The sequence below is a fragment of the Sinohyriopsis cumingii genome, chromosome 6, assembly GCF_028554795.1.
Source record: "Sinohyriopsis cumingii isolate HCF-2022 chromosome 6, ASM2855479v2, whole genome shotgun sequence".
NCBI lineage: Eukaryota > Metazoa > Mollusca > Bivalvia > Unionida > Unionidae > Sinohyriopsis > Sinohyriopsis cumingii.
The window spans coordinates 35,450,353-35,468,353 of NC_142966.1; the positions used below are offsets into that span (position 1 = coordinate 35,450,353).

Genomic DNA, 18,001 nt, shown 5'->3' on the forward strand with positions numbered 1-18,001 from the left:
AAAATGGCTGTTTAGTCGTCTAGATTGTTACCCAGCCCAGCTCCACTGCTGCTTAGGTTCTTATGGCCTGTGCATAGAGCCGCCTGTGTGCAGGTCTGCACCTAAATTTCCCATTATGTTCACATCTGCTGATTTGCCGCCCCTCAAGACTAGAAAGTACCGTGTGTGTGTGTGTGTGTGTGTGTGTGTGTGTGTGTGTGTGTGTGTGTGTGTGCGTGCATGCGCGTGTGTGTGTGTGTGTTGGGGGTAGAGTTGATGTCATGACTTGAGCGTGAGTTGGATTTAAGTGAGACAAAAGTGAGTGTGCAGTCACACTCGCTCGTACATCCAGTCCGGTCTGAATCCAGTGGCACGATAATGTCGATGAGTCTCCATGCAATAGGTGGCTTTCACTGCGCCTGAGTTGATATCATGTGCTGTCCACACATCCCTTGCCATCTACCTTCACAGCACGGGGGATGAGTATAGTTGCTTGATTGCCTGATCCACTAGATAGGACTTTCCATAGGGAGCCAGGTGTAGCTGTCCATTCTTGGTCAACAGTCACAAGAAGTAGCGTCTACAGTTACTTGAGGTAGTAAGAATAGTCTGACCTGGCTGTTAGATATAGGCTCGGTCAAGCAGACTAGTACTAATTAAGTTCCTAATTAACGGGTATCTTAATATTCAAAGAATGTTAAAAAAATTTAATTTCAAATGGAATAATCTAAACCATCTATGAAAGTATCATGTATGCTACGAGTAATATATCATAAAAATCGTTTGTAGCTCGAATCTCGGGGTTTTAAATAACAACATGCCTTTACATCTTATCTTAAACACGGTTAAACGTTGTTTATATGACGAATATGACAGCATTTGAATCTGAGATGAAACTTCAATTATTGCTAAGTAACATGTAATTTTTGTGTTTTCATTAATTCGAAAAAAGAGATAAAGTTTTTGAAATTCTTTATTGTGGCATTTTTCACTTTCTTTTTATTCATTTGAAAGCTCATGATAAGGGACGAAAACATTATTTACATTTATCATGGCTTGACAATATATTGCCTGTAATAACGTCGTAATTTCTATTAGGAGAGAGCAAAAAGTAAATGCCACTGCTATTTGCGACGCGTAATCCGAGTTGGGTTAGTCTGGTTTCCTTCTCAAATAAGCGTTTTCTTCTTTTTAAAGTTGTCTTTCATATTTTATTTATCTGCAGACGTCACGGAACCTTGAATGTTGGAGTGCTATAAATCTTGTATTGCGAGGTGTGTTAAAAAAAGTGTCCCAATCCCATTTCTCTTCAGTACGAAAGGACAATATCACTATTGAAATGAAACGACATAAATCATTACCAGAACGCCAATTGAACGAGTAAAAGTGTTATGATAATCAGTCATTTTCCCTGTCCAATAGAATACAAAGCGATGATAATATTTTATTGCTGTTGTATTTTGTAAAATGTTTTTCTACAAGATAATATCATACAGACAATAATACAAGTTACTTTTTAAATAAAGTCTGTAATCCTGTTATTTTATTCGTATAATTAATTAAATATTTTTTGTTTTTGAAATATATTTTACACATTATAACCTGTGATCATTACAATTTTAAAATCTAAATAAAATGTTATGTGAAATAAATTATGAAACTTGCAACCGTATCTCTATTTTTATTTATAATACCTTAATGAATTTATGTATGTAATTTATCTATGTAGACCACATTATAAGTCCAGTATTCGTTTAACTTCATATACAGCACGTTGTCATTGAAACAAATATACTTGCTGCCATTCGCAGAATATTTAAGATTTCCAACCAGGACAAATCTTTTCATTGTAATTATTTCTACGCTGAAAACAATGTTTTTCTTTTCTTTTTTAATGTTCTTGTCTGTTCCTTTGAATGTAGCATGAAAACACCATACCGATATACTCGCGCTTAAATCGTATCCATCTGCAACTGCATGGCCTGGATCTCTGTAGTAGCAACATGCGACGTCAGATCTTGGTCACTGTAGTTTGTTAGGGGTAATCAATAGAACAAACAATATGGGCCTTGATCTGCTGGCGCATTTGGTGACAGCATATCATAGTCTATAGTATGTGTTTGTTTGTGATTTGGATTTTTAACGTAGCTTTTACAATGTTTCAGTCATATCGCTACGATGTCGGCAGTGTGGCAGTTGGTAGTGATGTATAGCACTGGGGCATCATGCTACAGACATGTAGCATGATGACCCACCCGTCACATTATCCTGACACCAGGCCGACCAGTCCTAACACTAACCTCTTAATGTTGAGCGCCTAGCGAGGCAGCTGTTAGGACCATTTTTGTAAGTCTTTGGTATGACTCGGCCGGGGATCGAATCCACGACTCCCCGCATCCGAGGTGGACGCTCTAACCACTAGGCCACCGGAGCGGTCTCATAGTCTATATTGGTAGCAAACTAGAACTGACCTACAAGTGGGTATATACGCAACATATTAAATGCAATTATGTAATTTCTAATATATGTAGCAGATTAAGTGTATTACTCAGCATTCAAATGGTTAGAAGTATGTGGTGTTTACAACCATTCATTCAAATGGTGAAGAGTATACGGTATTTATAACGATTCTTCATCCTAATGGTTATGAGTATTCGGTGTTTACAACCATTCATTCCAATGGTTAGGAGTGTGTGGTATTTATAACGATTCTTCATCCTAATGGTTAGAAGTATGTGGTGTTTACAACCATTCCTTCAAATGATTATGAGTATTCGATGTTTACAACCATTCATTCCAATGGTTATGAGTATTCGGTGTTTACAGTCATTCATTCCAATGGTTATGAGTATTCGGTGTTTACAACCATTCATTCCAATTGTTATGAGTATACGGTGTTTACAAACATTCATTGAAATGGTTATGAGTATACGGTGTTTACAACCAATCATTCAAATGGTTATAAGTATACGGTGTTTAGAACCATACATTCAAATGGTTATGAGTATACGGTCTTTGCAACCATTCATTCCAATGGTTATGAGTATACGGTGTTTACAACGATTCATTCCAGTGGTTAGGAGTGTGTGCTATTTATAACGATTCGTCATCCTAATGGTTAGGAGTATGCGCTGTTTATAAGGATTCTTCATTCAGATGGTAAGGACTATGTCGTGTTTACAACGAGTCATTCAGATAGTTAGGAGTGTGTGGTGTTGTAACAATTCTATGTTCAAATCATTAGAACTATGTGGTTTGTACAACGATGCATTCAAATGGTTATGAGTATTTTGTGTTTACGGCCATTCATTCAAATGGTTAGGAGCATTTGGTGTTTACGGCCATTCATTCAAATGGTTAGGAGTATTTTGTGTTTACGGCCATTCATTCAAATGGTTAGGAGTATTTGGTGTTTACGGCCATTCATTCAAATGGTTAGGAGCATTTGGTGTTTACGGCCATTCATTCAAATGGTTAGGAGTATTCGATGTTTACAGCGATTCATTCGAATGGTTAGGAGTATTCGATGTTTACAGCGATTCATTCGAATGGTTAGGAGTATTCGGTGTTTACAGGGATTCATTCAAATGGTTAGGAGTATTTGGTGTTTACAGCGATTCATTCAAATGGTTATTAGCATGTGCTTTTCATAACGAATCATTCTTATCTTTCGTGACCACCAAATATATGCATGACGTATCATATTGGTAATGGAAGTATAAATCTAAAGACAGAATGTTGACATCTTGCTGTCTGATTCCAAGAAATTGTCCTTTTTATAAAGTCTTGCAGCAGTTGTCGAATGAATTTGATAACTATCCATCAATACTAACTTTCATGACACAAGGACATAGCTCAGTTAATCTTTCATTGTCTTTTCCTAGTGAAGTTCAAATAATTAAATTTAGGACTAAAATAAATTATAGCCCTACAAACAAAAATATGAGGGGAAATATTAGTATGGGAATCGCAATTCCGTAACAAACCTACACCTCAAATATTCATTTAAAATCGTCTATTTCGATGAGCTCTTTCCATACTTATGGAGTCAGATTTAGTTTGTCTTCACAATCAATCAATGTAAAGATCATTAGGAGCATCATGTAAACCCCAAAACAATTTGCATGATTCGAATTAATGAACATCTAAACTGAATCAGTGATGAATATGTATGTACATTTCGACAGAAGACATATTCTTGTAGACCAATAACCAAACTGGTAAAAGAATCAAGAGATATTATTGTTGCGTTTTTATCAGTCTCTATGGATGAATTCATTAGAAACGGGCAGAGATTCAATATTTTATGTAGAATGCTGGTGCCGAAACGAAAAGTACATTCATTTTAAATCGTAATATAACTGTGGCATAAATGTCATTATTAATACGTTTGAGAAAGGCATTTATGGTGATTCCTTGGGCTGCATGGAGTATTCATTGAAATGGAGTGAAATAATATTTTAGTAGAAAACGTGTCAAACAAGATACACATACATACAGTAAATCCATCATTAAACTTCTCAGATACTCTGGCGCAATATTCTTATTGTCCATTCTCAACCACTTCAGACAAATTGTATCGAAGAACAGGCTAAAATCGTTTATGTCGCGGAGTAGGTCAAAACATAATAAAGGAGCCAGTTTCCGACACAAACTGCTGGTTTTACTACTGCTAATGTTAACGTTCAACCAATCAGAAAACGAGTTGCATTCGGAGATACGTTACGCGTTTGTTTGATAAGCCGTCTTTGAGGCAGTAAATATTATTTCTCTTACTCAATATCCATCTAGCTTGGGTTACGGATATAAATGTATTTATTCATTTCTATGCTCAATACCAAATACGAGGTTAAATTGACATGCAATTCGATTAAAAGTTCTGAACTAAATGAACTTTTGTAAACATGCTCTCTAAATGGTGCGAGGGTACATACGTCTGAAACTAGCATTACACACTAAATTGTCTCTGCAGACGCTCGTAATTGATTTCACGTGTATGTATTTTTGTGCCCAGGAGTTTGAAGTGAATAATTTCAAAGAAAGTAGCAACTATTTTAACGAAGAATAATTAATTCCATTTTATTTGCTGATGGGGTTTTAATCCATTGATCGTCTATATAAATATTTATTCAAGATACGGCGGAGATCGGAATGATAATGACCGTATATTTTAGGTTAGTGGTCGATCACTTTAATATGTTAACCGATATCATCGCAGCTGTGGCATTTGCTTGTACACATGAAACTAAATTTCGTGCGCATCATGGTTATATCTTACCATAAGCGGCTTTCCTGTAAACCTGTGGATGAAAATAGTGAACCTAACACCTTTTGTACTTTCTATAAATACTACTATAAATCTTCGTCTTCGTCATCATCATCATAATCATCATCATCATCATCATCATCATCATCATCATCGCAGTAGCTCTAGCAACAGCAAGAGACGACAAATTTGGCTGTCTTCCATTGGAGAATCCAGAAATATTGGTTGTGTGGAGGTTAACATCGAGAAGGTTCCGCGACTGAACCTCAGTTGGGGGCCCAAGGGTTGAAGTCCCTGGAAGTTTCTGCATTTCAAGAGAATCCAGGGAATAATTTTAACCATCTAACTGTGAAGAAAACATACTTTTCAGGTAGTATTCCGGTTGTTTCGTGTGTGTGCACGTGTGTGTGTGTGTGTGTGTGTGTGTATCTAAGGGACGCTAATTCTGTCCCCGTATCTGTTCCGGTCTTCTACACAACAATAATAGTGCCACAATTATGCGAACTATCAAACTCCCGGAACATCTTATTTTGACATTTTGACTTCTGATCTCCACGCTTGTTTATATTATTTAGATTTATAGTATGCGTCATACCAATTTATGATCACAAGTTACATATTCCATCGCCGAGTGGTCAAAGCCGCACTTCTTCATCATTGGCTCACACATTTCACTTCTACCCGCGTGAGTTCGAGTTTCTACTTTACCAATGTGGGTGTGAAAAAGCTTTCACATGGGTCCAAGGACGAATGGGGGTGGGGGAGGAGTTTCCCGCCCACCATCCCCCGGCTAAAGAAAACCCCAAAACGTACACACATACAAAAACGTCCAGTCCTTTGTCATTATAACTTAAATTGGAACGTTGTTCTATTATTGTGTGTGTTTATTGGATAGTATAGACACTTTGGGTAAATATAAACAAAGACTTTTGCTGTGGTGCTCTTTCGACAATTAGGGCCCATTTGAAATATTTGAACCTCACACCAACACCTGAACTGATCCGGCCTAGGAGTCAGTGGTTTTTTCAGGGTCCTTCCACCACCAACTATCCTGGATGTCATGTATAGGCTATTCTGTACTGAAAATGTCCATATACCATAAAAATCAAAATCCCTCGCTAGCATCATCAATAAAGGGGTACACCGTCTTCTTTGCAGACATATCTCTGTCTGTCTGTCTCTCTCTCTCTCTCTCTCTCTCTCTCTCTCTCTCTCTCTCTGAATTAACGAGAGGAACGGATGTTTTGCATTGTCACGCGACAACATATGTATCTTGACCAGTGAATGATTGTAAGATTTCGTAATAAAACACAACCTACGGAGAAGGGAAAGAGAGAGATGGGAGTTAAATATTTAATGGTCTGTTAAATAACGCATAATAATGACTTGTAATTTGTAAATAAATTTAAATGTTTGAACTACCTTTTGTGGGTTCATCATTTCGCTCAGTTGATATTCCCCACTCGTTCAGATATATTCGTCGTTAAGTGACTGGCTGCACGTTCGCAGTATTCAATAAGCTAACCATGCCGTGTTTGTAGTGCTCGATTTTCGTTATTTAAACCATCTTTCATATTAATAAGTCATAAGTATATTTATAGGTTACTGCATTTGTATGGGAAAATATGAACTCGTTTTGGGATGGAATACTGTACGACTTTGGGAGTGCAGTATATTCTTCCGACAAAACGAGTTCATATTTTCCCATACAAATGCAGTAACCATTTTAATATATGCTCATTTTTCAATTCTACCTAAGGTTTAATTATATAAACAAAATACACTACAAGAAACAACGTAAATGAATGAATACCGTATTCGAAACTAAATACACAAGCGCAGATTTGTCATTACACAATGACATCATTATTAATTCGCACATAACTCCGCCCAGATAAATTTGAACTTGGTCGCGCGCTCGACATAACTTTCGAAAGAAAATGGCGTGTCTAGTTAAAATTGAAATTTGCAGTCACATTGTGAATGAATGCGCATTGCAACAGCTCTTCCATGTGATCTGGAATGAATATATTTTGCTATTTTGTTTCGATTCGACGAAAGTTTGTGATTTTGGACTGGATTCGTCTGTGCGAATTATACATGAAATACATCGGATTGAAGTGGCGCGGAAGAAGCGTGTTTACATCTGCAAATGTGTTTCTGTTTCTGTCATTGAATGTTTGAAATCATAATGTGGGAAAAATATGAAGTCTTTCAATTACAATTATCAAAAAGACGCTATGAAATTTAATGCTTATTTCATTTTGAGTGCAGTAAGGAGGATGCAATTGCACTTATCATCGACATTTCAACACAATTTCGAAATGTGTAATCCAGATTGAAAACCTATGACATGGCTCATGTAATTCGGATTTGCAGAATTAAAAAAATACATTTTGAGGAAATTCAGGATGTAAAACTGTAAGTATATTTTATTTTGCCTTTCTTATCACCAGCTAAAGAAGAGAGTATATGACTTGTCACTTGTATGTTATTTGTAAGGACTTTATCTTACGTCTTTTATATAATGTAGCTAGGTTAAATCCGTAACATTGTATCAACGCAGAATGTGCTAAAACAGCTGGGTTTTCTTGCAGTCCACGAAACATGTTTTAGCTCATTCAGAAACAAATTTAAACAACCACAAGGTAAAGAGCCTCTTACGCGAGTGTACATGATTTGTGTACAAATCAAAAGTGCTGGCGTCTGCGTCCATTGTTTGTTTACAATAGAAAGTAGTTCCTTTATGCACGTGAATGATATATGTGTATTGTCGCGCGAGTTCAGTATCGGGTAATATTGAACGATTCTGACAATGTAAAGTTAACGGGTAAAACAATGAGCATATAATAACTTATACTTATTTAATCCTTATGAATGAAACTAGAATCTCAGTAAAAGCAAAACGAAATGGAGCAATTTGTCAGCTTGCAAGGAGGGTTGTGGCAGGCGGCAAAAGGTCACTAACTACGTCGACTCATAGTTGCCTTTAGTCAATCTTAATAAGGTTTTCAAATGCTGGTATGTGTATTTGTATGTGTAAAAGATAAAATATATGCATGTCATGTACGCCGCATCCTTGATATGCTATTCGTTGAGTACATTTTTCAACTAAAGGAAGTTCGGCAAGCCTCCATATTTATTTATTTATGTATTTATTTCCGTTGGTCAGTACCCAGTTACCTTTGCAATGTAACGGTACTTCGGAAGTTTCCGTAAGTCAGGAAGGTACGGAAATCTCCGAGTATTCCGAATTTATTATCAGTATAATGTTTTCATCTTTAATCGTAACATAATTCGATTTTTTTTCCTCGAAATAGTTGTATTGTCATAAATTAATTTTAAACCTCACAAATATAATAATTTTTATTAACTTTGTATTTCATGTTTGACACGTGTCAAATATGCCAAAATGGCGGCAAAATGGGATTTGGCATGTGCGTGTGTGATTTGGACTTTTTCACGTAGCTTTAACAATTTTTCAGTCATACGATATCTGCAGTGTGGCAGTTTATAGTGATTTCTAGCACTGGAGCATCGTGCCGCAGACATGTAGTATGATGTCCCACCCAGTCACATTATCCTGAAACCAGACCGACCAGTGCTAACACTAACCTCTTAATTTTGAGCGCCAAGCGAGGCACCTGTTAGTACCATTTTTGTAAGTCTTTGATATGACTCAGCCGGGGATCGAACCCACGACCTGCCGCATCCGAGGCGGATGCTCTAACTACTAGGCCACCGGAGCGGTTGGATTTCGCGAACGATAATGCGGCCAAATCCAACTTTTGGAACAATTTCGGGGAAAATATGAAACACGAATGTCCTTTTTCTCTTTATTTATTAGTGTATGTTAATATGCCTGTGTTAAGCGCATTAATTCCTTTGCAAGACTAAGAACGATCCTAAGATTTTCAAGGTAGCAGATATTTTCTGTTTAAAGTTTAAGTAATTTCTCTAGTCCGTTAAATGTTTTCTTATTCGTTGAGTCAACGTGTTTTATCTTTTCCTCTTCTCTCTGATAATCATCTTGCCCCGGGTGTTAGCCTCCCACTCCAAATTTCCCTGCCTACCATAACATTAGTGTAGTTAGCAAATTGTAGGATTTAGTGTCAGCACAATATATTTATCAACCAGCCCTCTAATGTGAACACAATGTCTTTCACATGGTGTCAGATTTATTGTAAGCTTAATCCTCCTTTAGGTTGTTTTAGATGACTGTTTATGCAATAGTTAAAACACACATAGCAATTCATAAACTATACGTTCCAGTACGGACCATTCTTTTTTTTTTTTGGGGGGGGGATTTTTTTTCGAGCCGAGATATCTTTTTTCTTTGATCACAAGATATTGTTTTTCTCAGAAAAATATAATATGTTGTTATTTTGTTTTAAATCAGAACACGATATTTTCACAGGCGTCTGAGAGAAGGAAATGTGAAAATAAAAGAGAACAGGCTCATGCTTCATAAAATTAAATTGTTGGTCTCTTGAATAATTGCTGTAGACCGTTGTATGTATCGCAGCAAGTTCACAAATACCGCAGTATAAATAAATAAAAAATATTTAAAACAATAAATAAATAGGTAGGTAGGTAGGTAAATAGAAAGATAGATAGATAGATGTTTTGGGGTTTAACTGCATTTCTCAGCGCAAGAGAGAAAATACATGGTGGACAGTATAACTGGTGAAGATAGAATCCGGGAAAAACCGGTATGAACCACCGACCCACTCGAAGCTTTTTTACATACCTAAATTGGCCGAGCCCGAGACTCGAACCCACGGAGACAGAGGTGAGATATCAGTGTTCGTAAAGGCGAGCGTGTGGTCAGCTATTACGCTTTACGGATGTAGGCAAAAGATGTTAAGAGGTGAAATCGTGGGCATTTGCCCCTCCCCCCCCCCTCCTCCTATGTGCGGGCTCTATGTCTAATTGCATCTACATTCACTAGGCCACCTGTGAATTTAGTAAGTTTAAGCCAGATGATCGTCAGTTATATTTTTACCACTTACATGTAAGGATCGTTTTGCTAACTAATGTGGTACTATATGACTCTCCAAGCATCGATTATCATGGAACACGCGCTTTGTGTGCGTGAATATCGCTCCTCATTCTTGTCTTCTGCTCCTGAACAATCGCAATAAATGGACAACACGTATTGAGGCAGGAAATGAATTCAATTGGCAATTATCTGTATATTTCCATCGTTGAATTTGTAACTTTATTTTTTAACTTGATGTACTGAAAGATCGATCAACAGAGCCACAGAAATATTATGCTTTTATCGAATATACGCATGGCACAAATATGATCCGTTGACGTGACTATATTCATTTCTTCCAATTTTTTTCAGGGCAACTAGCGCGAGAGAAAAGGTACGAATGATGAGAGGTTTCGATTAACTACCAAAGTCTACAGTTTTCTAAGGATTATAGAAACCACAAGAATCAGACAAGGATAGTGCAGGACTTATCGGAGGTTGTATTTGCCTTGCAGTATTTAGGTTTCGGAGAAACGATATTTTGTTCAGTGAACTGATGCATTCAGACGAGTTGGATTACCTGCGATCAGTGTTAGCTTATTCTAGTAGCGGGAGAAAAGTGTTGTTGTGTATCGGGAAAGATATTTAAGAACTGGTCTGCCAATAAGTGATTATCTTTTATCAAGAATATTCCATAACAGATATTATGTTCCTGTACGAGGAAAGGGGATATAAATAATGAGCATACTTTTGTATATGACATGGATACGAAAAAGACTAGGCATAAATTCAACTACCAACAACTGATCATCTCCTGGCTGCTTGTCTCATTGGCGACAGGTAAGTGATATGTCGAAAACACCCTCTAATTTGTCTCCTGCCGTGAACAATGTCACATTTTCCCGTTTCGTATGCTTATAATACGACAGGTGATAGAACATGGTCATATTGATGCTTGTACCATTGCACAAACTTTAAATTAAAAGATATTTAAAAATAGGTGTTTTTAACTGTTCAGAGAGGATTGGCTCAGTCTCAGACAAGTTACAGGTAATGAATTAGTATGACCAACTATGATAAAGATACAAGACGGGATCATTAGTTTTAAAAATGACTGCGGATAACATATTTTTCGACTTTAGTTTTATTAGAAAGATTTGCTTCTAATCATTTTGTTTCTTTGCTCTTTTGCCTTTATGTTTATTTGGTGAAATCTGGATATTATAAACGTTTTACTTAAAAAGTGACAGATCTTTTTTCAAAATTTCATGTGATATATATATATTGTATATACACACACAACATATGTAGCAGTGATTCGTTTACAGAATATTTAATTTAAAAATAAGCTGTTTTCAAGGCTGAAATGAGTATAAACAAAATTAACATTTGTAACTTTATGTCAAGTTTCGAAATTTCTTCTTGCCGGTATATCCATCCTCGTTATGCTTTGATATACGTTTTATTTACTTAGAATTAAATTTGATTTACTTGTTATTTCCTTAGAATTAAATATCTTTGTCAAATTAAAATAGTACTGCAAGTCACATGGCTCTTTTCATAGGGTTGGATACAGCTATCCCAGTTCCGTGGCTTATTGCGAATCGCCATGTCTACGCGCACCACCCCTATGCCCCCTCGAACATGCACAGATCCCCACAAAAAAATAATGGAAAATAGAAGTTGGTATAAGCATTCGTGCGTAGGAGATACACCCACATGACGAACCTGCAATTAAAACTCCTCTAGTACACAATCTAGTTTCTTACCACATCAGAGAGGGCGGAAAGTGCTATACTTGTAAATAAAATTAATCCACGTAACCTTAGGTCAAATTATTTAATTTCTTGCCAATATATCCAGATTCGTTGTACAGGCGAAATAAAATTAACCCACTAATAATTTTGCGGTCGAATGCAGGTGATAATGTTACCGTCTGCACTCGTTTACAAGACGAGACCTACTGAAAAAAGCAACATCATGCACCGGCTGATCACGGTCTATGTTGTTTGTTCTGCTGCTTACCCTGAACGAACTGCACATATTCGGATGGATGTGCCAGTGCATTGTGTGACTGTAGATCTGGGTCGATGCAGTGTGTAATTGGAATCAACTTTTAGGCAATTATAGAATTTTACTGGTCATTTATTTTTTTCTAATTGCATTAAGATGTACGCTAAAAGAACTAGTCCTTCTGCAGATAATTGCACATATTTTCTTGCTTTAAAACGTTCAAACATTAGCAAAAATTGAGAACATCTGTTTTTGGCTAGAAATATTTTCTTATATAAAATGTTTTAGATCTATGATGTGTAGTTCATGTGCATTCATTATACATGTTGTTGATCCAGAATTAAAGGGATACATTTTTTGTTCATTTTTCCTTTTTCCATTTGCCATCTATGCATTATCTACTATTTTTCTAAATAATTTTTCTTTTTATTAAGTTTCCATATGAAGCCTATAACAAGAAATCAATGTTTCATAACTAACCTACATCCCTCTCTACCACGTCTACTAAAATCCAGCAGTATAATGTGTTCTTCGTTTCTTATTAGTATTCGATCTACTTGTCGTTAGTGTCTCTGTTCAGTTTCTATTCCCATGTTATTATATAAACATTTTTACATTAACTGAAGAAAACCGAATCAGGCAGAAAGGCGGCAGTAGTTCACTTAACGTCTTGGTTGCTGAAAAGATTTAATGTAAATTAGGCATTGTCAATGGGAACTGCTGTGTGACACATACACAAAACTATATACCTGTTTTGAAAAGAATGATTTTGATATGGCTAGAACCTGTTCAGTCGCCATATCAAGCACATTCTATTGCTGACTGGAAACAAAGCACGAATATTATTATTTTTTTTTATGAACTCTTTTCATGCTTGTCAAATATTCTCCATAATACACAGTGAATGGATTTTTTTTTTAAATATGCAGCTTGTGAAGGTTTGATCTGGTTTATTGAAGCATAAAGGCCTTCAGGTGTAAGTAAAAATACTTAGGGACCTGACCCCCCTCCAGTCAATTATAATTAAGACATACTGTATTTACTCGCTTATAAGTCTTTCAAACTGCAAATAACAAAGACCCTGATCTATCGTGGCACAGTGCGCTTCTCATCAGTGTTGTTTATTCGATTGATTACTCCTAATAAACTGCACAGACCCAGATCTGCCGGCGCTTAATGCGCCTGCAGATCTGAGTCTGTGCGGTATGCAGTTGGACTCGTCGTAAAAGCGATTATATGCTGTATATATTTTTCTGCATTTCATCCTGTTTATATATGTTTATACTTTCAAACTTTCGAATAACTTAATTATTTACACACCTGTGAAATGCATTGACTGCTTTTCTTAATCTGTTTTTGTTTTCCTTTGTTCTTTACATTTTACATTATCTAATACTCTTATGATTGCCCGATGTGTTACAATGTCCGTTACAGTTTTTAACAGAGTTGTGTTCAGTCATTGTTCCGATGAAGCTTTTTAATATATTTCATTAGAGTTAGAATGTTTACACGAACATATCTTTATATTTTCGTTAAATCTCACAATCAAGTCACATTGAATCTGCACTAGTGTCGTTGCTTTACGTTCCTGTTTTTAATTCATAATATATGTTTGTGTCATAATGCGGGGGGGGGGGCGAAAGGGGATGGAACAATGGTGGGTGAGTGGGTGTCCCTAAATTAAATTGGTAGAACGCGAGTTTAACCCTTTGCCTTGTATAATAATGGTCATAAAATGGTGTCTATACTAGAATGATTATGTATGATTACAGTCAGTTGGTACAATCGTTTTCTGCATAAAGCCTTTTCAAAATGTACTCAAGGCAAAGATAAAGGCTTTTCAACATGTACTCAAGGCAAAGATAAAGGCTTTTCAAAATGTACTCAAGGCAAAGATAAAGGCTTTTCAACATGTACTCAAGGCAAAGATAAAGGCTTTTCCACATGTACTCAAGGCAAAGATAAAGGCTTTTCAACATGTACTCAAGGCAAAGATAAAGGCTTTTCAACATGTACTCAAGGCAAAGATAAAGGCTTTTCAAAATGTACTCAAGGCAAAGATAAAGGCTTTTCAACATGTACTCAAGGCAAAGATAAAGGCTTTTCCACATGTACTCAAGGCAAAGATAAAGGCTTTTCAACATGTACTCAAGGCAAAGATAAAGGCTTTTCAAAATGTACTCAAGGCAAAGATAAAGGCTTTTCAACATGTACTCAAGGCAAAGATAAAGGCTTTTCAACATGTACTCAAGGCAAAGATAAAGGCTTTTCAAAATGTACTCAAGGCAAAGATAAAGGCTTTTCAACATGTACTCAAGGCAAAGATAAAGGCTTTTCAACATGTACTCAAGGCAAAGATAAAGGCTTTTCAACATGTACTCAAATCTAAGATAAAGGCTTTTCAACATGCACTCAAAGCAAAGATACAAAATAAACGCAGCTGTGATCCATACTCCCATCCTGACGTTATATTTTAAATGGACCAGGTGCTGTCATTTTAATCGCCGCAATATTTCAATCAGTAACATATAAAAATGATTGATTCGCATTGTTTCAGATAAAATCGATGCAAATTGTATTTTATTGTATCTTGTCAAATTCTATCTTAACCAGCTGAAAAGGCACTGTTTGACATAAGAAATAATCATAAATTAATATTGCATGTCTACGTTCAATTATATTATACAGATAGAACTGTCTTCATATAACAACGAATATTACAGATGCCATAATTCATTTTAAATGCGAAATTGAGTCCATTGGATTTCCTAAAATAAATTGTGCATTAGATTCATCTAAATCTTCATTTTAGAAGTATTCTTAAACACGTGCAGTACTTTATTTAAAATTGTTTCTAAAATATTAAAAGTTTAGGTTCGAAAACTCAATGATACTAGTAATATATAATAATTGATAAATGTTATAGCAGCCTGTACTTTTTTAATATCTTTTTCCTTTTTGATGACTGTTCCAAAAGACAGCAAGACCTATTTTAGGTGTAGGTAATAAAACGTTTCTGAATTTGCTAGAATCGCACTAATTAAACCACATATTACAAGTTTCAGCGTTTTCACCGGGGTTGGTGAGTACATGCAAGGCGCCTGAATTAATAATATTCTGTCTAAATAGATAATAATTTAATCCATATTATCACGCATACGCAAGATGGAACCAAGGATAGAACACTATGATCCCCTTGTGTGTATGTACATCTCTCTCTCTCTCTCTCTCTCTCTTCATATATATATATATATATATATATATATATATATATATATATATATATATATATATATATATATATATATATATATAGATAGATAGATAGATAGATAGATAGATAGATAGATAGATAGAGAGAGAGAGAAAGAGAGATAGATAGATAGATAGATAGATAGATATAAGGTTTAGATAAAAACAAATGTTTTAATTATCGTCTTTTCAGTCCAATTCCTTAACAAACTGACGTTTGTACTTGTTCATGGAAATTGCACAACAAGATGACAACTGTCTCGCAGATGGTCATCAAAGTTTTGGGAATTTAAACCAAGCGATTTAACAATAGAAACCTAAATCCTATAAAAGAAATGAAAAACTTAAATTATTTATGTACCTCTGACTAATTAATGTTATTAATTAAGAGTTATATCATAATGCCAAATTCATGAGCATATATGAATACAATTTATATATGTACACACACACACACACACACACACACACACACAAACACACTTTGCGGAGAATCCGTATATTTGTCCCTCATAATGTGTTCAATGAAAATCGTTTTGTGAATTTTAAATATTTTGAGGCTGACTGGGCAGGGCAGATTATTTTTATGGAAATACCATCCCAAAAACCTAAATACAATTTTAAGACTTGGTGCAATAAATTATGTATTTCGTCACTTCTTTTGAACACTGCTATCAGAGAACATTAATCATAGCTCAGGAATAATTAACAGCTTTTGACATTGCGCTCAATGCCAAAAAGGTCTTTCTAAATGATGCTGTTTGCTAAAGCTTCCCGTCTACTTTGACATATGTTTACAGAGTACGTCACTGTGTCAGTCTTTCCATAATACCTGGGGTTTTAGTTTAGGCGTGTTTTCATTTAACTATGTCTTTTAGAAGCAGTTCCTTTGCAATTGAATTTTCGCAGAAATGACGCGTTGTATGAAAATGTATTTGGTTGCCATTATATGTTAACTGTAGGAAAGAAACCATTCAAAATCTATGTTGTGTGCGTTAAAGACATCAGTGCAATGATGCTGACACCTAACCTTTTTAATTTGCAACCAAAAAGAATATGCGATGACAAAGGTGACATTTATAATTTACATTCTTGGATACCATATACAGAATAAACATGGGGTAAATACTAAATTCACATGTTAGTATATTATCCCTGAGATTCTAATAGTTCTGACCTGAATATCTCCTGCTTACTCCTTTGTTTCTTTTATTTGATTCTAATTTCTTCAGTGTCCAACAACTAATTTAATTCATGGATATTTTCGTGTCTAGAAATATTACATAAACAAACAGCCGGCGATGAGATTTCGCTTAAAATTTTCTTTTATTTATCTGCATATATTTTATTTCGTATCAGGTCCAATTATTAATCAACTTTAGAGTATGTGTAAGGTTCCCTGACCATTAATGTATCAGCTGTTTTTTGGTTGTCTTTTTCGTTTTTGTTCCATCGCGTATACAGAGACATTTAAAATAAATATTAAAACTCACTATTGCAAATCATTTTATAGACGTTATTTTGTCGGGCGATCGGTATTAAATGTATTGACAGATTCAAAGAAACATAAAGGTTTTAACAAAATATTCAGAACTTTTAACAGACTGTTTGAGGATAAGTGTCTTGTGGTTTGTTGATAGCACTCAATGGAGATTTATAAACATGAAATATTCTCAGGATACTTTGATTTCGTTTAAATGACTCGCACTGGAAACTTTGCAGACAAAGATAAAGAATATTATTTAAGATACCTACCATCAAGAAAATTTAGCTGCTTTCATATCATATGGGAACAAAGCAAAATGAAAATGAAAAACAATGAGTTTAAAGAATTGCTAAATGAAATGTATTCTTAAACATTCCGTCATGATTTAGTCAATAATTCAATGTGACACACGCGATCTAGAAAGGAATTCCCCTATAAAAGAGTTTACATCTGTCATTCAACGACCAGTGGCAGACAGATATGTTTTACATGCAGGCATATATGAATATGACACATATTACAATTTTAATGTGATAAATATATTTGCAAATTGAGACTGAGGCAAAAACGTGGAAACTAACAAGGCAGGTGAGATACACAAAGCTTTAAGAAAATCTTTAAAGAGCAAATCTCTGAATTACACAGTTTGATGAAAGAAAATAGTTTTGCAACATGAATGTTGGGGATTTGCTGCAAGAGGAAATAACTGAATGCTTTATGACTTACTCAGACAAGAAAACATGTGTATTGGAAAGGTATAGTAGATCTCTATAGATTTGAATGATATTTTAGTCAAAATTAAATTTTAAAAAAAGTTGAAGTTTGATCAATACTAATTGGGTGATACAATAAGACTCATAACAAGCTTGTAGTCATGGATCCAACTGTAGCAATGAAGGAATAAATCATGTAAGAAATCTGGGTCAATCTATTCGCTTGCTTGACAATTGATTCCTTCGTAACTCCAAAATTTCATGCGCGCGATATAGAATTTCAAAATACAAATCGTTTTTTGAAAAGTGCT

The 18,001-nt window shown here is 35.3% G+C and overlaps 1 protein-coding gene across 1 annotated transcript in view; it reads left to right on the plus strand.

The window, feature by feature from the left end:
• The first annotated feature begins 10,478 nt into the window (after positions 1–10,478).
• LOC149796710 (uncharacterized) overlaps positions 10,479–18,001 on the plus strand; it is a 79,643-nt gene continuing 72,120 nt past the window's right edge. The window contains exon 1 of the mRNA XM_089961340.1: positions 10,479–11,066. Coding sequence (XP_089817466.1) covers positions 10,988–11,066 — 79 coding nt within the window. The 5' untranslated portion in view covers positions 10,479–10,987. The remainder of the gene's footprint in view (positions 11,067–18,001) is intronic.